The sequence below is a fragment of the Macaca nemestrina genome, chromosome 14 (genome assembly GCF_043159975.1).
Source record: "Macaca nemestrina isolate mMacNem1 chromosome 14, mMacNem.hap1, whole genome shotgun sequence".
Taxonomy (NCBI): Eukaryota; Metazoa; Chordata; class Mammalia; order Primates; family Cercopithecidae; genus Macaca; species Macaca nemestrina.
The window spans coordinates 65121404-65146117 of NC_092138.1; the positions used below are offsets into that span (position 1 = coordinate 65121404).

Consider the following 24714-nt stretch of genomic DNA (forward strand, 5'->3'; position numbering starts at 1 on the left):
TGGGCTTCTTTTCAGGCTGGTCCGAAGTCTCCAGAGCAGTCAGATTCCCCAAAGGTTTACTCTGAGAGACCTTGCCTGCCATTTGGGACCCTCTTCCCCTGTCTGCTACTGGGTTGCCTCCACTGTGACAGCTCTTCTAGTCCCTTGCCTGGCTAGCTGCTGACACGACTTCTGCTTACCTTGGCTCTGCTCCTGACAATCATGATCAGGTATCTTGGCATTTTAATGAGAGATGACCACTTCCTCCCCACCTGCCAACTCAGCCTGCTCTGAAGATTCCCAAGGGGCTTGAAATCCACTGGGTCACCAACTTACTGCCTCACTGGGCCTCCCTTTGGGAGAACATTCCCCCCGCCCCCACCTACTAGCTGTACATTCTGACCCGGGAGGCCTGATGAGTCTCCTTTCCTGGGGACTCTCATGGTGGCCTGCCAACTCCTGTCCTTCTGCCACCCAAGCAGGCCCCTGGCAGCCGTACCACACTTTCCCCTCCCCTCTCCTGCCCTGAGCCAGTATACAGGCAGCGCTTGTGAGGCTGCTGAGGGTTTTTACTGCTCCTAACCACAGGGGAACAGAGAAGGGAAGAAAATCAACAAGGAAGTTACACAGTTCCATGCTGACTCCCAAGCCCCACAGGTGGAGTTCCAGCCTGCTTAGTGGCTTAAGAGCCCATGCCAAGATACACACACACACACACACACACACACACACACACACACACACACACACACACCCCTTCCCCACATCTGTTTTTTTTTAAGTTTGGTAAGTGGAGAAAATGGCTCCTAAGTGAGGGGCAGCTGTGAAATCAAAGAAAGGGTCTTAGTTTTGGATTTAGAGAGAGCTAGATTTGCATCCTCAGTTTGATCTAGGTCTGAGCCTCAGTTTCCTTATCTGTAAAAGGAGGGTTTTTTTTTAAATAAGATTAAGGTAAGGATTAAACCAGATGATGGCTAGGTTTCAGATCTGCAGCCTGAAACCTAGTTCCTGGTTCAGAGGAGAGCATTTGTGGAGTTGATGCTATCAGTGAGGAGGACTGGCATGCCTGTTGCTTAATGGAAATGCCCTCTGTCCTGCCCTGCTCCTTTCTCTCTCTCCTGCTTCCCAGGAGGCCTTTTCCTGACTGATTACTCCACCTGCTCACCCCGCAAGCTGAGTCCTTTCCGCTCCTTTGCCAGCACCGAGCTCTTCCACTTCCATGTTCCCGAGGACACATTCCTGGCTGTTTGGAACCTCATCATCTTCAAGGAGCAAGGGGGAACCTTTGGGGACCACTGCCCAGACCAAAGTGTGACTGTGTGAGTGTCTGAGTTAATTTCCCAACCCCACTTCCAACCCCTGACCACTTTCCAGACTAAAGTGTGATTTTAACTGACCCTGACCCCAACCCGTGTCCAGATTGAAGTGTGACTGAGTGAGGGCCATGACCTCTGTCACATGACCACTTCCGGACTACTGTATGACTGTGCGAGTGCTTGAGCTGATCTCTCACCCGTGGCCCCTGACCTGGAACCACTTTGTTGAATGTGTCAGTATAGGGAATCTATTTGTTTTACCGGTAATGAGTGACAGTTCTTTCTTTCTTCCATTTCCTGCCTCCCACCCCATTGCCTGCTTTTCTCCTCTCCTAATTCTGGTCCCCCAGGTATTTCCGGTCCGGGGCACCCCCTGTCATCAATCCCCTGCATACACACTTCCCAGGGGACACAGCTGTGCCTGGGGTTTTCTCACTGACCCTCAGCTGGACACTGCCCAACCGCACCTCAGGCATCTTTAACGTCAGCAGCCCCTTACCTGGGGACTGGTTCTTGGCTGCCCACCTTCCCCAGGCCCATGGCCACATCTCTGTCAAGGTGGGTTAATGTTGCCCAGGCTTGGGGGTCTAGAACTGCCCTTCCATCTTTGCTGAACTCCCCCCACAGGCTCCCTGGCATGCCAGCCTTGTGTCAGGGTGGGCAGCAGCACAAGGGTGGCTGGGGTGGGGCATGGCTAAAGGCCAGCAGGTCACCTAGTGGGTCAGAGGCCATGATCTGGAGGAGGCAACTTGGGAGACCCAGGAGGACATGCTGGGTCCAGGTAAGCTGAAGGGAAAGTTGAGAATCTGGAGTCAGAGGCTCTGGCATGGGGGAGCAGTGCCGCTTCCTAGTGGAAGGCACAAGTGTTCATCAAGGTGAGCAGAAGCCAACTATGGGCTGGTCCAATCTGCTGCACACACCCAGGACTGGTTTTATTCTACATCTTGATTGACAATAGCCCTGAAGACTCTCTTAGCCCACGGCCCAGCCTTTAATCCATCTGGGAGAATGCATTCCTCTTGCATCATAATTTCAGACAGCTTCCTACACCCTTCAGAAGACCACAAGAGAAGCTCTTTCCTGCTAAAAGGAGGCTTTGGGCAGCTGGTGTCCATCCTGGCCTTTGCCTCACTTTTCTCCAAATATCAGCCACCCCAAGCACTTATTTCACAGAGGTTGTTAAAGACTGAAGGGCAGGTTCAAAGGTCAGACGCCTCTCTGGTTTGGAGTGAAAGGAAATGCCACAATGTTTTCCTGCCACTCTCATGGATTAGGCCAGACAGGTCTCCTACTCCTGTTCACTGGAGGAGGAGCAGGGGGTGTACTGAGCTGGCTGTTGTCAGCGTGGGATGACCATGTGCATGGGGCCTGTGGTGAGGGTGAATAAATGAGCAAGAACAGAGCGAGGATTTAAAGAACAGGACTCTAGCACTCAGAAATGTGGTGAATAGTGCCTTTGAATGAGCTGAGACTCACATAAGGACAAGGGTGCTGGAACTGCTATTGTCAGAGATGGGAAGTAGGGCTGAGGTAGTGTCTCTAGGCCTCAGTGACGGCCATTTTTCCTGAGACTGATGTGGATGTGCAAAAGAACTCCCCATCAAGGCCTGCGAGCCTGCTGAAAGACAGCATGTTGGGAGCTAGCTTGGAAGGGGCCCTAGGTTCTAGGTAGGCCTTGACTCTCATCAGAACTGAGGGTTCTTCTGTTAGAAGGAACTTCTTCGTAGGTCTTTGGCAAAATCCCAACAGGGATGTTCCTTATCCTAACTCTGATCCTTGACCCACTTTGTGAGAACTCACAGGGAAAATCCTCCTGAAGCCTGGCTGTAGTTATCCAAAAACCTTTCTAGGTAAGCAGGAACCTAGGGCCTAGGCCTGGGCTGGGATTGTGGGAGCTGAGGCCCAGTTAGAAGTGGTCAGGATTGCTTATGGCTATCAGATTGGGACAGTGGGGAACGGAGATAGTAGTGCAGAGAAAAGCTGATCAGACCCTAAAGGGTGATTCAAGTACCCAGACCAAGGGGGAGCTGGGCAGTGAGAAAAGAACTAGGCCTGACAAGTACATTTGCATCTAGACATGGGAAGTGGGGCCTGGGGAACTTGGTACCGAACTGGAATCCTGGTCAGAGCTCCCCCAGGTATGTGGTGAGGCTAGACAGAAGAGGACCATCCCGCTCTGCCCACAAGCAGCAGTGGGTCTGGATGCCATGAGAGATGTAGTGCTTCCGCCAGGCCTGTTTGAGAGGTTGATGGGGCAAGGATCTTATGTCGGTCCTTCTAAGAATTAGATTAACTTCTGTAATCTTATATGGTCCTCTAAGGGTTCTTCAGCTCTCCAGATCCTGGTTAATTTCCAGGATTCCAGCCTGTGGGTTCATTGTCTAGAGCATTCCTCCATCTTCTCAACTTGTTTCCTCCTGCTACTATGGTATGCTTCCTGTGAGGCTTGGCGAACACAGGAATTTATGTGGGTTTAAGGATATCCTTTGGTGGGAACTGAAGAGTCCCAGCGATAAGAAGGCAGTGGTTTCTAGGGCCCTTCTCAGCTTTGGGGATGAACTCAGATCTCCCTTTAGCCTCAGTCCTTTAGTACCTGCTTTGTGCCAGGCCTTGGGTTGTGTGCTGGGGACACAGAAATAAATAAGATGCATGTTAGATACAGGAGATGTTTTAGGAGGATAAAGGGGAGATGGCTAACTTAGCGTGGTGGAGGTGGTATTGGAAACTGTTAAGTGGCGAGGCCTGAGGTTGAGAAGGTAGGGAAGGGCATACCAGGTGGTGGGAGTAGCATGGCCCAAAGTTTAGAAGGAACTGAAGTGGTTCAGTGTGGGCTGGTTTTGGGGTGGTGAGGAAGGTAGAGGGATGAGCAGAGGCCAGATCATGAAGGGCCTTGACATTGGAACTGTATCCTGAGTGTGATAGGGAGCCCTGAAAGGTTGTGAAAAAGAAGTGACTTACCTGATCTGGGCCACCCTCATGAGCTCTAGTCCCACACTTCTGCCAGACCCTGTGTCTGTGTTATTTACTATGTATTCCTAGCCTTCAGTGCAGAGTCTGGCACATGATGCTGTTTCACCACCTTTCCCTGTCACCTTCTTCCTACCAGCCACTTCTGTCCTGTCCCTGGCCTCCATCTCCTTGCCTTTCCTGTTTTGGATCCTGTGTTCATTCTAAGGTGCCCAGTTGCCAGTCTGCTCTGAGGGGCTGGCCTTTGGGTTGTGGATACCATTTGGCACCCAAATGGCTCATAAGGGGAAAGTACTCCTAAATGTCTTTAGAGCACAGGTTCTCTTCTTATCCTTCCTCTTCCTGTGTCTAAGATTTGAAAAAGTAGGTAAAATAATGAAAGCAACTACAAGGAAAGTGAAGAAGTCAGTTGTACAGGAGAAAGGATTCTGTTGAATCCACCAACTAGGACCACACGTGACTCAATATCTCAGCAGAGGTGGTTAGAATCTGCTAATAGTGCGGCTGCTTTTCCTCTTCCTCCTAAATTATTTTATTTATAGTTTGAATAGGCAATCTGTGCACCTGGTACAACATTCAAAAGGTACAAAAGACATACAGTGGAAAGTAAGTTTTCCTCTTCCCTTCTTTCAGTCTCCAATTCCCCTCCCCAGAGTTAACTAGTAACTAGCTGTTAACTAGTTCCCTATATTACTCTTTCCTTTTTGAAACACCTTCCCTTCTTGGCCTCTGTGACTTTACAGAACTGTCATGGTTTTCCCACTGCCCACTCCTCTGTCTCCTTTCCTGGCCTCTCCTCTGCTTGATCTCCATGTTGTAGTGGCCCAATGCTTGGTCCTGGAACAGCTCCTTTTTTACTTTTCTATTCTCTTGCGTGGTGTTCCAGCACAATAGTTTAAAATACCGTCTGTATGTTAATGCTTCCAAGAGTATTCATCCAGTCCTAATTTCTTTGAATCCCAGACTTTATATCCCACTGCTTACTTGACATCTCCAATTGGATGCCTAAGAAATGTCTCAAAGAGTATTTAATAAAACCAAATCAAAGTGAAGCTAAAACTATAAAACTCCTTAATTTCTATTTCACTGCTCCCAGTCCATGCTGCTGCTTTCTGTAGTTATTGTGATCTTCCTCAGGAAATTGCACTGTCATCCACCCATTGCTCAAGCCCCAAATTAAGTGCCCCAAATCCTTGATTTTTCTTTTCTTCTGATTCCTCACAACCAATCTGTAAAGAAAAAGTCTTGTTGACACTACTTCTGAGGCATGCCCTGAACGCATCTACAGTTCTTCATTTCCACTTCCAGCACAGTTTCTCTGCTTTCTGCAGGGCTACCACAGTAGCCTCATAAATGGTCTTCCTGCTTTCACCCTTGCCCCCTGAAGTCTGTTGAACACTCGTTTGCTTCTACACTGATTGGGTGCTTTCTGACTGTGGGCATGGGCTCAGCTGTGCACTCGCTATTCCCGCAGAGAACACTAAGTGTCTTTGGGCATCTTCAGTCTGCAAGCCCCACCCAGAGTCTGGCACTGGCCACCCCGCTCAGGTCTTTCTGAAGAAACTCAGCCCATACGTATGAGGACATTCTAGGAATCTACCTACCATGCCTTCCACTCCAGCATCTTTCAGCCTGTAGCCCATCTATGTCTCACTTTTGCCTCTCCTAATTTCTCGAGCTTCCTTGCCTGGGCCCTGGGCCTCCCCGACTGCTGATGTTCTTCTGGCCTCTTGGCTCAGTTGGGACACTCTCACTTGGCATCTGCCCTGGCAGCTCTTGAGGACCTGACTTCTGGTGCTCTTTCTCTGGCCCCATCACTGGGTGACGGTTCCCTGCATCTCCCCTGGTCTCCACTGACTAAACACTCCCTCCGCATGAAGAGGGGGGACTGGCACGTTACACAGTTGAAGGAAGGAGCACATCTTAACCAAACAGGTCATGTCCACTGATCTTTCATTGAATCAAACACAAGCAAAACTCCAAAACGTGGAGCAAAGCGTTCCTGGACTGTCTAGCAAGGAAATGGGCCACCACTGGAGCATGAGCCCCCACCCTTGGGACTCATTCACTACAAGATTATTATGGTGGTAATTCTTGCCTTAGGAGGTGGGGTCAATGCAGTGACTTGTGAGAGTCTTTTGGTTCTTAGGGTTTGACACCAAACCTGAACATCTAGGTTGGTTCAGGAGCTCTCTGAAGGGACCCCCTTTTTGACACCCATTCTTTAACAGCTATTTTAGCACCTAGTATGTGCCAGATGGTGTACTAGACACTGGGGATGCAAAAGGCACAGACCTTCTAGCCTTGTCGAGTTTTGCTGGAAGTCAGTGCCTTGACTGGCTTGTTCTGAGCCATGGAACTCAGTGGGATGTCAGGGCCTGGAACTTTTGTCACAGAACAGAGTTTGAAGGTATGACCTAATTAGGAGCCCCCACTTCCCCTTAACTGTGAGATCTGTAGGGCTCATATAGCTGCACGTGCTGCAGAAGAGGAACTGCGACAAACGGGACTGTGCTCACTGGAGAGTGATGAGGCTGTGCGGGCCAGGGGGTGTCAACAGAGAAGGAGCTGGGGATTTTCTCCAGAAGCGAAACTGGGGGAGACATGGTTGATATCCTTTAGCAGCAGAAGAAACACAGTCTGAGGCTGAGGGACCAGACTAGTGGGTCTCCTGAAGGCAGAGTTGGGGCAGGGGCATCAAAAATGACAGGATTTGGCTTTAGCAAGGTCAGCACTTCCCCCAGATGTTGTGATCCATTTACTGATTCGTTAATTCAGCAAACATTTATCTGTGAGGTATGCACTCTATGTGAGGCCCTGTGTCTAGAGGAACAAAAATCAAATAGGACAGAGTTCCTGTTCTCAAGCTGCTTATAGTCTGAGGTTGCCTGGAAGGTAATGAGTGGCCCAGCACTCATTACCTATGCAGGGCTGCTCATTGCCTGGGTGTAATGAGTGTGAAAGCAGAGGCTGGACAAGCATGTGGGAGTGGGGCAGGGTGGGGACTAGAGGAAATTAAAGGTTGAGATTGGTGGCGGGGAGAGTGAGGGGGTTGGATTGGAGGCCTTGAAGGAGCTTTCCACCCCACCCCACTTTGCCTAAAAGAGCCAGTGTTCTAAGTTCCTGAGCCTGGTCGGGAATGGGCTGGTTGGAGATCACAGTGCTGCTGGGCTGGCCCAGAATGCTCAGGGGGAGAGGTTAGCTTGGGAGAAGGGGCAAGCCAGGCCTGATTGTCAGGAGGGCCTGGGTTTGAATCCCAAAACCTTAGCCAGTGCTGAGGATCCCAGCAGACCTTGCAGACTGAGGTGGGACAGAGATGACCAGAAATGACTGCTCAGGCAAGAAGGACCTAGAGTTTAGAGAGACCTGGGTTAGAGTCCTGGGAGTGGTGGCCAGGGTGGGGGTTTCTCCCTGGCCCACCCAGCAGGTTCTGTTTGCCTTGGTTTAGTCACGCCCCTGCTGTCTCTCCCTCTCCTGCTACCCCTGCTTTTGTCCCAGGGTCTCCAGGATGAGTGTCAGTACCTCCTTCAGCCCCAGCTGATTGTCCGGCGTTTGCTGGACGTTGCTGTACTGGTTCCTGGCCGGCCCTCAGAGCAAACCCTCTCCCCACACAATCGCTCAGCACTCTACAAGTAAGTCAAAGACTCCCCACACCTGGTCCTTTCCCACTTCTCTGGCCTCAAATAGGCTGCAGGGTTCTCTCTTCTCCGCCTACCTGCCTGGTCCCTGGGTGGGATCCCTGCCTCCCTCCCTCCCAGAACAGAGCGGGAGACCTGAACAGGCCTCCTTCCCACCCCACGCCCCCTCCTTCCTAGTGCTTCCCTTGCCCTGTGTTCCTCTCGTCTCTGTTTTTGCCTTCTTACCCCCAACCTCTCCTCTGCCCAGGGTCTTTGTGCCCAGCTTCACTTACAGGGTTTCAGCACAGCTGGCGTGTGTGGGGGGCCGCGGGGTATCTGCCTGCCCCCTGTCACTGCGTCTGCGTCCCAAAGCCCCACCCCTGCACAACTCAAGCTCTGTGTCCTGTGGAGGTGCCTCGGGATGCCAGCTGGAGCTGGCACTGCCTCCCTGGGGGCACTGGGTCTACGTGCGTGTGGAAACATCATCCCGGGGCCCTGGTAGGACCATCCGCTTCCAGCTGTGTGTGCGGTTGCAAGGTCAGAACCCCTGCATTTGCCCTAGTCTGTGCAGATATCCGTGGCTGGGACGTGACTTGGGGTGGCTCTGTTCAGTGGCCCTCTGCCACATCCCTGCAACTTCCCCTTCCCCACCCAGGCTCCTTCACACTCCCTGAAGCCATCCCGCTTGGAGCTCCAAGTTATTGGAAGGCTTTTAGATAACTTTTTTTTTTGCATCTGACTTGAGACAACTAAAAGACCTCATTACTTTCTTTGATTTAATCTCTCAGTTTCCTGGGGTAGGCAGAGACATCCAGGACCTCTGGGACACTGTCCTTGCCGAAGCCCTTGCAAGTCAGTGAGACAGGCTGTCATACTTAATATCTGTTTCAATAGCATCTTCACTGCCTTTAGGGAGGGATAGATGACCTCGGTTCCCTCCAGTGTGGTATTGTGTTAGCTGTCACCATTAGGAAACCCCTATGACCCTGGATGCCCCACACTCCCAAGGGACATTGCATTCTAGTTCTCATCCTTCCCCAATCTTTGTGAAATCCTGTCTAGCTCAGATCTGTTTATGAGTAAGTTCAGGACTGTAAAGGCTGCAGGCCCAAGCTCTGGTTTCCTCTGCCCCACAGAGTGCCCACAGCCCGGCCTGCTTCGAGCCCTGGTCCCTGGAGCTGCCATGAACATGCCCCAGTCACTGGGCAACCAGCCACTGCCCCCAGAGCCACCATCCCTTGGAACCCCTGCGGAGGGGCCTGGGACCACATCCCCACCCGAGCACTGCTGGCCAGTGCGCCCGACTCTGCGCAACGAGCTGGACACCTTCTCTGTCCACTTCTACATCTTCTTTGGCCCCAGTGTGGCCCTTCCCCCTGAGCGCCCAGCCGTGTTCGCCATGAGGCTGTTGCCAGTGCTGGACAGTGGAGGCGTCCTCAGCCTGGAGCTCCAGCTCAACGCGGTACTCTTTATGGAGAGTGGGGAGGTTGCTCTCCCGGGGAGCTTGCAGGGAAAGGTGCCAGGGGTGTTGGGGTCTTTACCTCCTCCAGGAGGTAAAAGCCTATCCAGGTTGCTCCCTCCCATCCTGACAATTAGAGACCATGACTTAGCCCAATTCTGGTCAACAAACATGTTCGCAGTATTGACTCTGCTACAGATGGGCAGGTCAACCAGGTCGACTCAGTGTCTGGGGTTTCCCAGTTTTGTAGGCTCACCTCCTGCTCATTACTGGCCTTTCACTATGGCAGTTGTTAACCTTTTCTTGCAAATCTCTTTTGATGGGGAGTTTACCACCTCTTGAGGCCACGCAGTTCATGTTTGGATAGTGCTGATTGCCAGAGGCATTCCTGACATCCCATCAAAATCTGTCTCCATGAATTTTTTACCCACTCATCTTTGATTCAGTGGGTAAAAGCCATATCCAGAAGCCATTTCCAGTAAATCTGTCTCTGTCTTGTTCTTTTTTAAAGCAATAGACTTAATTTTTTTTAGAGCAGTTTTAGGTTGAACAGAAAGCACAAAGTCCTCATATACCCACTCTCTCACGTTTTCCCTATTATTAATATCTTACATTAGTATGATACATTTATTGCATCCCAGTCCTATTTTTACAGCCCTTCAGATGTTACCTCCAACCTCCCAAAAGCTGAAGAACCTCAGTGTCTTTGGGGTCTTGGTATTTGGATCTCTCCCCTTCCTTCACTGTTTCACCTGGTATACTTCTAGCAGTCACTGTGTCTCTGAAATAAGTGATCTGAGGTGGTCTGATCGAGGTGGCAGGTAACAAGACTTGCATTTGTGCTGCCTGAGATTGAGTTACTTTTTTCAGCAGCTGCATTACACTGTGGGATCACCTAGGGCTTGTGGTGAATTGAGATCCCTGGGTCTTTTTCCTTCCTTTGTATTTTCTTCAAACCAGTTGTACACATTTTTTTTTTTTAAATTATAAGAGTAATAGGATCACATACAAACTTTGGAAAATAGGGGAAAATATCTCCCTAATGCAACTGTTTAACTTTTTTTTTGAGACAGAGTCTCACTCTGTTGCCCAGGTTGGAGTGTAGGGGTGTGATCTTGGCTCACTGCAACCTCTGCTTCCCGGGTTCAAGCGATTCTTGTGCCTCAGCCTCCAGAGTAGCTGGGATTACAGGAGTGCACCACCACACCCAGCTAATGTTTTGTATTTTTAGTAGAGACTGGGTTTCACCATGTTGCCCAGGCTGGTCTCAAACTCCTGGACTCAGCTGATCTGCCTGCCTTGGCCTCCCAACATGTTGGGATTACAAGTGTGAGCCACTGTGCCTGGCCCACTGCTGTTTTTGGTTTATGTCCTCCCATTTCTTTTCCCCATTAATTGCTTTGTTTCTCTAGTTGTAATCAAGGGGCATACACATTTTGGTGCCAATTCGCATATTGTATTTTTGCAGTGAATTTTTGAACCTGAATGGAAGAATTTATGTCCCTCCTTGAGGCATTGTCTAATACTGGTTTGGGACTCGGGCCTTCTCCACTTTGTGTAATTCACACACTTGCAAAGCCAACTTTTTGTACTTCTTAGTCATTACTGTCAGCATTAAGACTGAGATGAGGGCGGAGCCCTATGCTGGCCCATTAGAGAATATCTTCAGCTTAGCTTTGATCCAATAACTTACATACTGTTCCCCCAGCCAGGGATCCTTTTAACTCTACTATCCTCCAGCTCTGAGGGCAGGGACCACTTTCCCATCAGCCAACCTGAGGCCTGGTCTGTGGCTTCATGTGGCCTTTTATGGGACATGGCTTAGAACTTTCTAGTGGTCCTGTTAGAGTCATTTATTCACCCTGAATATATTTCTCATTTAAATAATCAAATTCTCTCTTTGTTCTCGCTAAGACTGTATGTATTTTGTGTTTGCTTATTGCCATGCCTCTGGGCAATGACAGTGAGATCTTGATTAGACCTTGAAACTGTAGACCCTGAATTAGAGGACAGCCTTGCCCATACTTGTTGTTTCTTCCTCAGTACCCTGAGAATAGAAGCCTAGCCCTTTCCCTCTCTGCATTCCCATCCATTCACTTTAATGAGCATCTGTTTACATTCCATCATCTGCATTCTATGACACGTGCTACCCACCTCAGCCTGTTCTGTTTATTCTGAAAGGTATTTCCTTCAAATATTTTGATTTTTTTTCTCCCCTTGGATCAAGAACTGGACATTTGGATCAGAGAACTGCATATACTTTTTTCTTTGGCTCCCTCCTAGAAAGACTTTCACTGAGTAATACTTTGGCATATTGCCCCGGGCTTGCATTGAAGGAAGTTATATAAGCAAGTTGTATGAAACTCACTCTTGTGGCTGAGGACAGGATGCATGACAACACACAGTGCTGCTTTGATGAGAATTTATCTCAGAACTTCCCCTTTGGATGCTGTGATTCTCCAGAGACTCTGATTAGCTTTTATATTATGTAGTTGCAAATCTGGTAACTCATTATACTTCCTTTGCTTTGGTTGCTTGGAAGTCAGTATCAAATATATGGCCTACATTAGGGACAGACTTTATTTTCCTATCCTGATTTTTAAGTTTCCCTCAGGCATTTATTGTATTCTATTTTATGTAAGCTGCCTCAAATCCTTCTTGAATGAGGTGAGCTTATGGCATCCTGTTACCTTTATTCTTGTAGACAACCCCTTACATTTACTCTTGCAGATTATCTGGTTTCTTTTAATCCCAGCCATGTTGCTACATTTAATCTCTTGGGCATTCTGTTACCACCGTTCAGTACCTAGGATCATTTCACCTGAATTGGAGTGAGTGTCTTCATGCTCTGCCTGTCTTGGGGTCCAGGTGAAGATGATGGAAAACCTTACAATTGCCTTTGTCCACAATTAGTTTCTATAACTGGCAACAGCCCTCCTTCCCCTCAATGAGCTAGATAGGACTGAAAAAGAGGGTGTTCTCTCTTGCTCGGACAGAATTGAAACACTTCTGCCCAAAGAACAGATTCAGAATTGGGCCTTGTCGTCTCATCAGTCCTTGAAAGATTTCTGCTGTGGAGGATCTGTTGTTTTTCAGTTTTTCTGTTCTGAGAATGGAGGTGAGAGGGCAGCTTTGGCGTGCAGAGCGCCGGCAGGAATGGGCTGTCCTTGGAAGGTGTGGGTTAACAGGGGTGGGAGTTCGAGGGTGGCTGTGGGTGGAGCTGGAGGATGTGGCGGCCTCACCTCCATACCTACCCTCCCCAGAGCTCCGTGCGCCAGGAAAACGTGACGGTGTTTGGATGCTTGACCCACGAGGTGCCCTTGAGTCTGGGGGATGCAGCAGTGACCTGTTCCAAAGGTGGGGTGAGGAATGGGGGAGGAGAGGAAGCTGCAGTGTGGTAGGGGTGGTGGTGGTGGTGGCGGGCAGAGGTGAAGGCGGGGAGGGATGGAGTGGAGGAATGGTAGGCCAGGGTTCCGGGAAGTGGGGGCAGGTGGGTGAGGGTTCTTGGGTCCTGACCCCTCCTTCCTCTCACTGACCCCTTCCTTCTCCCTTCAGAGTCCCTGGCCGGCTTCCTCCTCTCCGTCAGTGCCACTACCAGGGTTGCCAGGCTGCGAATCCCATTCCCGCAGACGGGGACCTGGTTCCTGGCCCTTCGCTCCCTGTGCGGGGTGGGGCCTCGGTGAGCGGGGAGGGGCAGGGCCAGGGCTGGGACCGGGACTCGGCGGGGGTGGCCCGGGGCCCCAGGTGACTGCGAGTGTGTGCGCAGGTTCGTGCGGTGCCGCAACGCGACGGCCGAGGTGCGGATGCGCACCTTCCTGTCCCCATGCGTGGACGACTGCGGGCCCTATGGCCAGTGCAAGCTGCTGCGCACACACAACTATCTGTATGCAGCCTGCGAGTGCAAGGCCGGTGAGCGGGCTGCGGTGGACTGGAGGTGGACCTGTGGGCCTGTGGGCAGGCGGCGGGAGTAGGGGAGTGCACAGCCTGAACTGGGGACGGCGTTGGCAGAGCCAGGGTGAGACCACCCTCCACGGGCAGTGGCATAGGCCCATGGCTGCCGTCTGTCCTCTTCCATCCTGTTCCCTCCCCAACCGCAGGGTGGAGAGGCTGGGGCTGCACCGACAGTGCAGATGCGCTCACCTATGGATTCCAGCTGCTGTCCACACTCCTGCTCTGCCTGAGCAACCTCATGTTTCTGCCACCTGTGGTCCTGGCCATTCGGAGTCGATATGTGCTGGAAGCTGCTGTCTACACCTTCACCATGTTCTTCTCCACGGTATGCGGCTGTGTCTGCATCTTATCACTGGGTGCTTGTGAGTGGTGGTGGGTCACAGTCTGTATTTCCACCATGTTCTCCAAAGGTTTGGGAATGTACGTGCCTTCACTGTGTCTTCTACAGACAGAGACAGCAGTGCTTCCCAACCTATCATGCATAGAAAAGGGTCGTTTTTGTAAGGCACATTGGAGGAAATGAACAAAACTGTTCGCAACTTAATAAAGTAAGTTTGGGCCTCCAGCTGTTCCACACTCTGTCCACCCTGAAGGCTGAGGGGACCTTTACTCAACACATGGGCCAAGAAACTGGCCTACAGTATGGATTTGTGTCTACACAGTCACCGTGTTCTGTGTATGGGGGCAGGAAATCTGTGCTTTCCCCCACACCTCTGCATGGAGTGTCTTCATCTTCACCACATTCTTCCATGATGTGAGACCTAGCTACTCTGAGCTCCCCTTCTCCATCACACTGGGGACTTCTACACTGTTAGCACGTTCGTTCCTGTGGTCTGAAATGGTGTCCCCATTCAGTCGCCGTGCCACCTTGATTTCTCATGGGAACTTTGGAAAGATAGAGGGGATCTCTGTATTGGGGGATTATAGGACAGTCTGACTTTCAGAGTCCTGAGAAGCTTTACAGACTCAACTATGTCCTGAGGCATTGTCAGATGTGGCAGTATCATATCACATCCCAGCTCAAAGGAGTGCATTTTGATGAAAATTAATATAGTTTAAAACCCCTCCATTCCCATTGCAGAATCGCCACAATCTCTTTCCTGTGTTTTCCCCACTCCTCCATAATCAGAAAAGTTCATTATAAGCAAGTGTCCAGAAACTATAAGGAAAGGTAGAGAAATGAGCCTGCTGATATGACTTAACCCCCAAGTAGACTTTTTAACCCCTGAAGTGTCACATCTGGGAATCTTTTCAACTCATCTCTAGGCTCTTGACACCATGTGACATGCATGTGAGCACTGCAAAAACTCTTAGATGGTTTCAGACTCTCAGGCCTTGGCAGCAAGGATATCACAGAAACCAAAACGGGCCTTCCTGGCGTCCAGCATTACTAGGTCAGACATATGTCTAAATTAGAAAAATCATACCTCTCATCTGGGAGAAAGCAGGGGCAAATGTGCTGAAACTGAGGGGCCTGGGTCCTGCTGGAGATTCATCCAGAGATGAGGAAGAAGAGGCTGCAGCCATGCTGCAGAGAGAGATCTTGGCTCTTTAAGCTGGGTGAGAAGCACATACCCCAGTTTTGCTTGATTGGCCCCTTTTTAGGCCTGCTCCCACAGTGCCTCATTCTATTTTTATATTAGACACTGTTTCTCTTTCGTATTGCCAGATGCCCTTTCTACTGTGGCTCACCAAATCCTCCAGCAACAGCTGTTCCACCAGCCCACTCTCGGCTACATGCAGATCGAATGTGATTCATAATTAGTAAGCCTACCTAAGTGTGTCAGGAGCCTGCAGCATGTAGGGAGAGCATATTCACTCTCTGGACTTGACACAAGCATCCTGATTGGCTCCAGAGTGTTCAGTGCTAGATGATTCTTCCTTATCTGGATACAGTGTCTGTCAACCTGAAAAGACCTTCCTTGTAGCAGGGAGAGCCTCAAGTCACATAAAAAGCTCCCACTTTCTTTCCTTCTTTCTTTCTTTCCTTTTTTTTTTTTTTTTTTTTTTTTTTTTTTTTGAGACAGAGTCTCACTGTCGCCCAGGCTGGAGTGCAGTGGCGCGATCTTAGCTCACTGCAACCTCCGCCTCCCAGGTTCAAGTGATTCTCCTGACTCAGCCTCCTGAGTAGCTGGGACTACAGGTGCACACCACCACACCTAGCTAATTTTTGTATTTTTGGTAGAGACAGGATTTCACCATGTTGGCCAAGTTGGTCTCAGTCTCCTGACCTCATGAACCACCTGTCTTGGCCTCCCAAAGTGCTGGGATTACAGGCGTGAGCCACTGCACTGGGCCAAAAGCTCCCATTTTCTTAAGTAAGGCAATAAGGAAAAGCTGCTGGCTTTGAGGTGTTGCCTAAAGCCCTGCTCTAACTCCTGTTCTTTTCCACATGGCCCAGAACATAAAGCTGTGTTTTCTCTTTTCCCTGTAGGTTCTCTGTGGTCCCTCCTTGCCATTCTTAGACTTATTTCATTCTGCAGCAGTGTCCATTTAAGGGCCCATTGGTCAAATTGCAGTTGTCAGTACTAGGACAGGAGATGACAGTTATCTTCCTTGTCTTCAAATAATCCAGGACAGTCTACACTTGGGAGTAGTAATTCATTCTTATCTGGGACATAGGAGCAGACAGTAGGGATTCAGGAGTTTACAGATGTAAAATATGTTTTGAAAAAAAAACAGGCCACAAACTTAGCATTTGATTTTTGTATATAGGCACACAATTCAGGTAATGTTTACAACAAAATGACATATACTGAATATGTGCTGTGTTTCAGACACTGCTAATTTAATCCTCACAATAGTACTGTAATAGTTGATACATGCTTTTATTCTTGTCATCGTTTTTTTTGTAGATAAGGGAAAGTTAAATATTTTGCCTGAGGTAGAAGGTGAGTATCTACCTTAGAATCTGGGTGAGCCTGACTCCAGATCCCTAGCAAGTAACAGATGAGCTATGTTGCTCCCTTTGCACTAGGGCAGTGAGCATGCATTGAAATGCTTTTAACCTGACTTCAGTTTCTCCTAAGGCCTGGAGTATGTAGAAAAAGGCATGGCCGCAGTTTAGTAGTTCTCACCAAATTCTTTGTTTTGTTTTGTTTTTTTGAGAGGGAGTCTTGCTCTGTCGCCCAGGCTGGAGTGCAGTGGCCGGATCTCAGCTCACTGCAAGCTCTGCCTGGGACTACAGGCGCCCGCCACCTCGCCCGGCTAGTTTTTTGTATTTTTTAGTAGAGACGGGGTTTCACCGTGTTAACCAGGATGGTCTCGATCTCCCGACCTCGTGATCCGCCCGTCTCGGCCTCCCAAAGTGCTGGGATTACAGGCTTGAGCCACCGCGCCCGGCCCCAAATTCTTAAAAGATAGGAGCCAGTCAAGAGATCTGAAAATATAACTAAGCCAAATATAAGAAACCATCAGGGCAAAGATATCAAAAATTTTAGCTGTGCAATTTGAACCCATACTGTTCAAACTGTGTATCCGTCACAGTGTTCCTTGAATCCTTATAATTAGATCTCAGAAGACCCAGACAGAGCTGGCATTCTGGGGCTGTGCAGGTGTCCTTGCTGATTGCCGACATCCTGGCTACAAGGCCACCTTCTCATTACCCTTTACATCCCTCAGACCATCCCAGGTCATTCTCAGTATCCCTTGGCAAAATCCCGTAACTCTTTCCAAGAGAAAATGAAAGCAGAAAACAGGAAATAAGGGAGTAATAGCGAGTTCCGTTATATCCCAGTATTGGTATGGATTAACTATGTTTGCATTTATAGTCCACATTCTGCAGTACCTGGATAGCCCATTTTGGAGCATTAGATGTACTGTTATAAAAATGTAAAATTCCGGCCGGGCGCGGTGGCTCACGCCTGTAATCCCAGCACTTTGGGAGGCCGAGGCGGGCGGATCACAAGGTCAGGAGATCGAGACCACGGTGAAACCCCGTCTCTACTAAAAATACAAAAAATTAGCCGGGCGCGGTTGTGGGCGCCTGTAGTCCCAGCTACTCGGGAGGCTGAGGCAGGAGAATGGCGTGAACCCGGGAGGCGGAGCTTGCAGTGAGCCGAGATCGCGCCACTGCACTCCAGCCTGGGCGACAGAGCGAGACTCCGTCTCAAAAAAAAAAAAAAAAAAAAAAAAAGTAAAATTCCACAGAAAAAAATGTGAGGATAATTTCCCTACATTGCTTCATAAATAATGTCCAAAACTGAGAAAGTTATCAACTTAGATTAGTTTGTAGTCTAATTTTTTTTCTTAAATTCCCTGATTTTTCTGTGTCACTTCTACTTTTTTATTGCTGTTGACAAAACAAATGCCAATCTAAAAATTAGTCCACAATTTTTAGTGGACTAATTCCCTCATGCTACAATTTTAATTTAACTCTATCCCTGTGGATTTTTCACAACCTAAAACAATCTCTTTGACCTTTTAGTATACTTGGAAGATAATCAGTCGTAAAATATTCGTGAGATGATTTCTTCAAATCCTCTCCACTCTGGAGATAGTATCTCCATTTTTCTTTATTCCTTTAGTGCAAACTCCTAGGAGAAAGTCAGCCCTTAATTATTCCCCTAGATGTGTCTTCAGTGTTTAGTGATTCAGCTTTGCCTTTTTTCTGCTGATATATATCTTCCTTTATCTGAAATATAGTACAAATCCCTCTTCCAGAAACTTCTGGGCATTTCTTTCTATATACTTGAAAGTGAAGCATATGGAGCCAGTGTTTGGTTAAGCCTGGATGTAAAATTAGTGCTTTAAAATAAAATCCAAGTCATAAAACAGTATTGGGGTAATTTAGTGGCCTATAGTACTTATGTCTGGTCTTGGGGGCAGAGAATAATCAATGTCCTATAACTAAAATAGAAAAAGACCAAAATATTGATTTGTTTAGGAACTAAATTAACTGCCAATGAATCAGCACATATAAATAGTTGAAAAATAAGCCAGTCTCTTAGACATATTCAAACATTAATTACTTAACCATTTTTATTTATTTATTTTTGAGACAGGGTCTCATTCTGTCACCCAGGGTGAAGTGCAGTGGCATGATCATAGCTCAGTGCAGTCTTGACCTTCTAGGCTCAAGCAATCCTCCCACCTCAGCCCCTTCTGCCCCCACCCCCAATTCCCTGTTCCCCACCAAGTAGCTGGGACTATAGGCACACGCCACCATGCCCAGCTAATTTTTGTATGTTTTGTAGAGATGGGGGTTTCACCATGTTGCCCAGGCTGGTTTGAGCTCCTGGGCTCAAGTGATCCACCCACTTCATCCTCCCAAAATGCTGAGATTAATAGGCGTGAGCCACTGCATCCAACCTAAAAAAAATAATTCTAATGTTGATATGGACCTACATGAAAAGTCTCTGAAAATTTCCCAGTAAGAACTCACTTTTTCAATTTAACAGTATATTAAAAGGGAACCATGTCCCCAAAATAACAAGCCCTTTTGAAAGCCTGGAACACTCACTTAAAACATGTTCATCCTAAGGCAGTCTCTTCTTGCAGGAACAAAATTATTTACCTCCAAAGTGAAGGAAAAGAAAGAAGATAGATAGACAAGCTTGAGTCTTGCAGCTTAAAATTTAAAGGAATCAAACCCAAAGTTTCCCGATGCCAATTCATATCCCAGGTTTTCTTCTTCATTTTGTTTTCTTTTTCTTAGATCCTAGCTTCTTCCTTTCCATATTTGTCTGTTGGAGTTGTAATTTTTGCAATTTGAATGACTGGATGACATCTTCAGTAGGGTCAAAGGAAACAACGATTTCTTTTTCATCTTTTGTCTCTAGCGACTGACTTTGAGTATGTTTTCCAGTTCTTTTGGTGGCATCTCTGCCACTAAAGAGTTATCCCTAGAAAACTTTTTTCACAAATAAGGAAACACAGAATGCTGGAAGCCATGGCATTGTCCAGAGAGACAATCTGGACGTGGGTCAGGACTACAGACAAGGGAGCTAGTGGCAGACTTTGCTTGGTTCCTTAATTAGGATGTCCAGTCGAGTTTGATCCAATTCCACTTCTGTTCCCTGCATCCCCTTTGAACCTCCTCAATAGTCTACTCTTCACTATGTTCTCCAGAATGTAGGATGGGTGGACACTGTCCCCTCTCCATGTTCTTCCCCATGGTGTGAAGTGCCATGCCTCTCTCCATGGCCTTAGGGACTGCCTTTTTTCTTACCTGCCACACACTCCCCACATTTGCTGGGAGGGGATGAAGAGGGTCAGTTGGTGGAAGGCCTGAGAGTGAAGCCCAGTTCAGAGTCTGAGCTATCAGGGGAAACTGGGACATAGCGGGGAGATTTGGATTCTGGGTAGCCCAGAGCTTGGGCCAGGGATGGGGATTATAGGTGGGATCCATGGTGAGCATGAGGAGATGGGGACAGGACTGGCTTCAATTTGAGGATATCAGAACCCCCTGGCAGGGCACTCTCCACAATACCTTCCAGAAGCAGGAAGATTAGGAAGGTCAGGACCAGGGTCAGGGCTGCCAGATACATACTAGCTATGCAGCAGACTGGACCTCCTTACCACATTCTTCTCAGGATTTGGGGAGTCAGGCATTTCCCAGATCTTCTCATCTGTGACCTTTCACCTCTGCTGCTCTGACAGCAGCACACCACCCCTGGGCCCACCCCCTCCAGTTTTGTAGACCTGGACCTCTGCCTCACGTTCTCTCAATGCCTGTCATTTCTTCCTTCAGTTCTATCATGCCTGTGACCAGCCAGGCATTGTGGTTTTCTGCATCATGGACTACGATGTGCTGCAGTTCTGTGATTTCCTGGGCTCCTTAATGTCCGTGTGGGTCACTGTCATTGCCATGGCTCGTTTACAGCCCGTGGTCAAGCAGGTCAGTCCAGAGTGGGCCCTGGGGAACAGCCATGGCCAAGTCTTCTTGAAATCCACTCCTGATCTCTCCCTGGGAGCATTTCCAAGTGCCTCTCATGATTCTGACCCAGCCCCTGGAGTGCTGTCTGTCACCTGGCCCTAGCCCAGCCCTGGAGTCTCTTTCTCTAGGTGCTGTATTTGCTGGGAGCTATGCTGCTGTCCATGGCTCTGCAGCTTGACCGACATGGACTCTGGAACCTGCTTGGACCCAGTCTCTTCGCCCTGGGGATCTTGGCCACAGCCTGGGTAAGGGTGGGGAGGGACGTTGGGGGAGGGTCCTAGCAGGACTTGGGTGTGGGGCCCCAGGTATCTGGTCCCCAGTTTAAGGTGGGCTTAGCTCTGTCATCATCACCTGCTGCTGGCAGTGTCCGCTCCAGTCTTAGAAGATGTCTTTAGGTCACAACCTAAAGAGGAAACCTGAGAGTGACCAACTGTGGCTTGGGTCCCAGGGCTTGGAATTCCTGAGCCCCACTTCTCTGTCTCCCCCAGACAGTACGCAGCGTCCGCCGCCGGCACTGCTACCCACCCACGTGGCGCCGCTGGCTTTTCTACTTGTGCCCGGGCAGCCTTATTGCAGGCAGCGCCGTCCTGCTTTATGCTTTTGTGGAGACCCGGGACAACTACTTCTACATTCACAGCATTTGGCATATGCTCATTGCGGGCAGTGTGGGCTTCCTGCTGCCCCCTCGTGCCAAGACTGACCACCGGGTCCCCTCTGGAGCCCGGGCCCGGGGCTGTGGTTACCAGCTATGCATCAACGAGCAGGAGGAGCTGGGCCTCGTGGGCCCAGGAGGGGCCACTGTCAGCAGCATCTGTGCCAGCTGAGAAGGGCTTTGGGCCTGGCCCTGGGGGGATATGGACGCTTCCTAGAGTTCTTTCTGGGGGCGTGGAGCCCTCTTAGAAGGAGACAGGCTGTATTTCTTGAGGACATGGAGTCTTTCTCAAGGACACAGAACTCTTCCAGGGACCTGGAGCCCTTCCCAGGACATGGAGAACTTCCTGAGGGCCTGGAGTCCCCCTGCATCATGGAGTCCTTCTTAAGGACTGGAGCCTATGCAGGCACAGAGCCCCTCAGGACCAAGGAGTCCCTCCTGCAGGTGTGCAGCCTTTCCTGGGATATGGAGCCTTCCCAAGACATGGATTCCTTCCCAGGGAGACAAACCCCTGTCAGGAACACGGATCATTCCAGAGGAGGTGGAGTCTATCTTGGGGAAACCAAATTTCCAGATTTTCCCAGAGGCTCAGCAACTCTGGCCTCAGGCTCCCTTTCCAGAGGCAGCGTCTGGGCTGTGCTGTGCTGCGGAGGAGGGATTGCAGGATGGATGAAGCTGGGACTGGGGCTGTCTGGGTGGCTGGTATCCTCGTTTGATACAGGTGGAGTCTGTGTGTCTCCAATGAATGATTGGTTCAGAATGGTTCTGTGCTGCCTTTTTTACCCCTGGGGTCAGGGGTGTGGGGAATGGGGGAAAGAGGGCCCCTCAGGGAATCAGCAGGGCTGATGGGAGCTACTGCTGGAGGCTTTTGTCATGCCATGTACACAGTCTGATCACGCTCATCTGGGCCTTGCATTCATTTCTAAACACCTTCTAATGTCCATTCCCCAATTCATATTGAGCCCAGTTTGCAATAGCTGAGAGGGGTGTGTGTGTGTGTGTGTGTGTGTGTGTGTGTGTGTGTGTGTATGCATACGCTGAGATGGTTTAAATCAGCGAGACAGACTTTCCTCATGACGCCCACACCCAACACAGAAGGAAGCCGAGATCCCAGGAAATTGGAATAGCAGGTACACATCTCAGGTGTGCAAGAAATATCACAAGAATGTGACTTCTGTTTTGAGCCCCCATTTTTCCTGAGTGCCAGAAAAGATCTTTTGTCTATTCGGGATTCCTTCTCTTCCCATGAGGGTCATAGCTGAGTTCTGAGGGTCTTACATAATGCCAAGAAGTTGGGAGAGCATTCTTACTGATCACCAGTGTCCATACTTCATCCATCCCTGAGATTTCCATCATTCCATCTGGTCTCCAGTCAGAGGTCCAGACAGTTCATCTGGGATGCAGAGAGATTTCTTGTTCCCATTTGCATAACCCTCTCAGTCCTAAGGTTCTCTCTGCCACTTCTGGGCCATATGTGGAGAACTGTGAAGTTGTCTGAGGCCTTGGCTATGCAGACACGCCTTGAAGCCATTTCTGTTCTGGGTTTTCACAAGGCATGAGTTGCTGCATCTTTTAAAACCTGCAAATCTATCTTAGCCTGGGATGTGGGGCTCAGGGACCCTCCCTTTTGGTACCCTCTGTGTCAGTATTCTCACTACATTCTCTCCCCTTCTCTCTTCTTTCTCCCTTTTGTTAATATTGGAGGTGAGGAAGCCTTACTTAATGTTTTCTCCTGAATCTTTTTTTTTTTTTTTTTTTTTTTTTTTTTTTTTGAGACAGAGGTTTTGCTCTTATTGCCCAGGCTGGAGTGCAATGGCCCGATCTCAGCTCACTGCAACCTCTGCCTCCCGGGTTCAAGCGATTCTCCTGCCTCAGCCTCCCGAGTAGCTGGGATTAGAGGTATGCGCCACCATGCTCAGCTAATTTTTGTATTTTTAGTAGAGATGGGGTTTCTCCATGTTGGTCAGGCTGCTCTCGAACTCCTGACCTCAGGGGATCCTCCTGCCTTAGCCTCCCAAAGTGCCGGGATTACAGTCGTGAGCCATTGCGCCCGGCCTAGCCCGAATATTTTATTTATGCCTTAAGCCTTTTCTGTTCCCTTCAGGACCTAGGCTTTTGAACCCCAAAAGCCAGGCAAACATGCCTTTGTTATCTGCTTTCTGCAATCACATCTCTTCCATGGGGCACTGAGCAGAGAATGGTGTGGCCAAGTAAGTAGTGAGAAGCAGTAAGGGGATATGAGCTACGTGTCTGTTCCTATTTTAGAAAATACTGTTCCTACATCAGAAATACCACATTAAGATGTATAGAGCCACGTCACTGGGATGCTTGAACCCATATAGCTGGGATTCTGGACGGAGTCGGGAGAGTACAGAAAGCTCTGAAGTGGGAGATGGAGCTGGGGTGCATCCCACCCAGTGAGGGGGGGTCATAAGGGGCATCCTGGAAGAGGGACATTTGAACTAGGATTAACTGAGTTGCCATGATGCCAAGATAATGGAAGAGTGTTCTTTGTGGTCACCAGTGTCCATATGGCATCCCTCCCCTGAGATTTTCATCATTCCATGTGGTCTTCAGTCAGTAAAGCTCTTAGAACACTTGTATAGTGCCTAGTCTGGTATGTGATGTGGTCCAACATATGTTAGCTTAAGGTCACCAAGTGTTTGGACATGGAGAGGGAACAGCAAGAGGGCATGCAGAGGCAGGAAAGACTGATATTTACTCTGGGCACTGAATAGTTCAGTGTGCCTGGGCCGGTGCACGTGCGCATGCTTTTGTGTGTGGAGTGGGATAGTGGAGGTAAGCAGCCAATGGTGTGGTTGGATAGGTAAGTGGAGGTTGAGTCTTTAGTCTATGGGAAATGAGGAGCCACTGGAGAGATTTAAGCAGGAGAGTAACATGATCAGATTGGAGTTTTGATGGCTGGGGCAGAGGATGGACTTTGGGAGACCTTGGAGGACAAAGTACAGTGACACAGCTATTGGAACATTTGAGAGAGAAATGGTGAAGCCTTCTTAATGCAATGTCGGTGGAAAGGAAGGGACTCTTTAGGACTTGGTGACTGGATGTGTGGGGCGGTGAGGTATGAGAGAGCCTAGGATGATGGTAATATTCTGATTGGGGGTGGTGGTGCCATTCCCTGAGATGGTGACACCACTTTGGGTCGGGGGACGATAAGCTCCACTTTGGACAGTTTGAGGTGCATGTGGGATTCCCGGAGGGAAAGGGGCCAGCAATATGACAGTGCTGGACGTAGCTGCTGAACCAGGCCTGTCTCCAGGCTTCCAAAATGGGGATCCTTGGTTGTCTCCTGACCTGTCTCAGTGGGAGAGATCCCAAGATTCAAACAGCCCTTCCTTGCCTTGAATACAGGGCTGTGGCTGGCAGATATTGCTGCACCCTTGCACGTATCTGTACATACGACTGGACTGAGACTTCTGAGCACCTGCAGCTGCCTGGGGCATGTTCAGCAGCACAGGGCTCAATCCCCACAGGGTGATGTTCTGAAGGCTTCTGAGTGATGATTCAGTCCCGCAACCCTTCCACAGGGAACGTGCTGTGGGAGCTACAGAGATGAGCCAGACCCGACTGAATCCTGCCCTGAAGGAGCTCACACGGTGGTGAAGTGTCATGAATGCGAGTTGGTGGGACAAGTGTGAAGTGGAAGATCTGACAAAGTGCTGTAGGATGTAAAGAGAACGATCTTAAAGTGCAATGGGAAAGGATGCATGAAAGAGATGATGTCTAACCTGGCTTTGAAAACTAGTCCCAGGTATCATCAGAGAACAGCACAATACGTGCAAGGGTACAAAGACATGGGGGTGCGGCAGTACAGATAGTGTAGCGAGCGGACAGCCATGTGAAAGGTGTAGTGGAAAATCAGGCTGAAGAAGCAG

At 49.3% G+C, this 24714-nt stretch overlaps 1 protein-coding gene across 5 annotated transcripts in view; it reads left to right on the forward strand.

Moving 5' to 3' along the window:
* LOC105485743 (transmembrane protein 8B) overlaps positions 1-24714 on the forward strand; it is a 37675-nt gene that overhangs the window by 4075 nt on the left and 8886 nt on the right. For 2 of the 5 annotated variants that reach the window (XM_071077985.1, XM_011748204.3), the window contains 12 exons: positions 1109-1298; positions 1646-1853; positions 7761-7894; positions 8148-8416; positions 9016-9341; positions 12602-12695; positions 12894-13017; positions 13105-13247; positions 13436-13614; positions 19981-20127; positions 20295-20411; positions 20659-21578. In XM_071077985.1, coding sequence (XP_070934086.1) covers positions 9063-9341; positions 12602-12695; positions 12894-13017; positions 13105-13247; positions 13436-13614; positions 19981-20127; positions 20295-20411; positions 20659-21066 — 1491 coding nt within the window. In that variant the 5' untranslated portion in view covers positions 1109-1298; positions 1646-1853; positions 7761-7894; positions 8148-8416; positions 9016-9062 and the 3' untranslated portion in view covers positions 21067-21578. Of the gene's footprint in view, positions 1-1108; positions 1299-1645; positions 1854-7760; positions 7895-8147; positions 8417-9015; positions 9342-12601; positions 12696-12893; positions 13018-13104; positions 13248-13435; positions 13615-19980; positions 20128-20294; positions 20412-20654; positions 21579-24714 lie in introns of those variants that run through there. The other 3 variants (XM_011748205.3, XM_071077984.1, XM_071077986.1) reach the window with 3 other exon arrangements.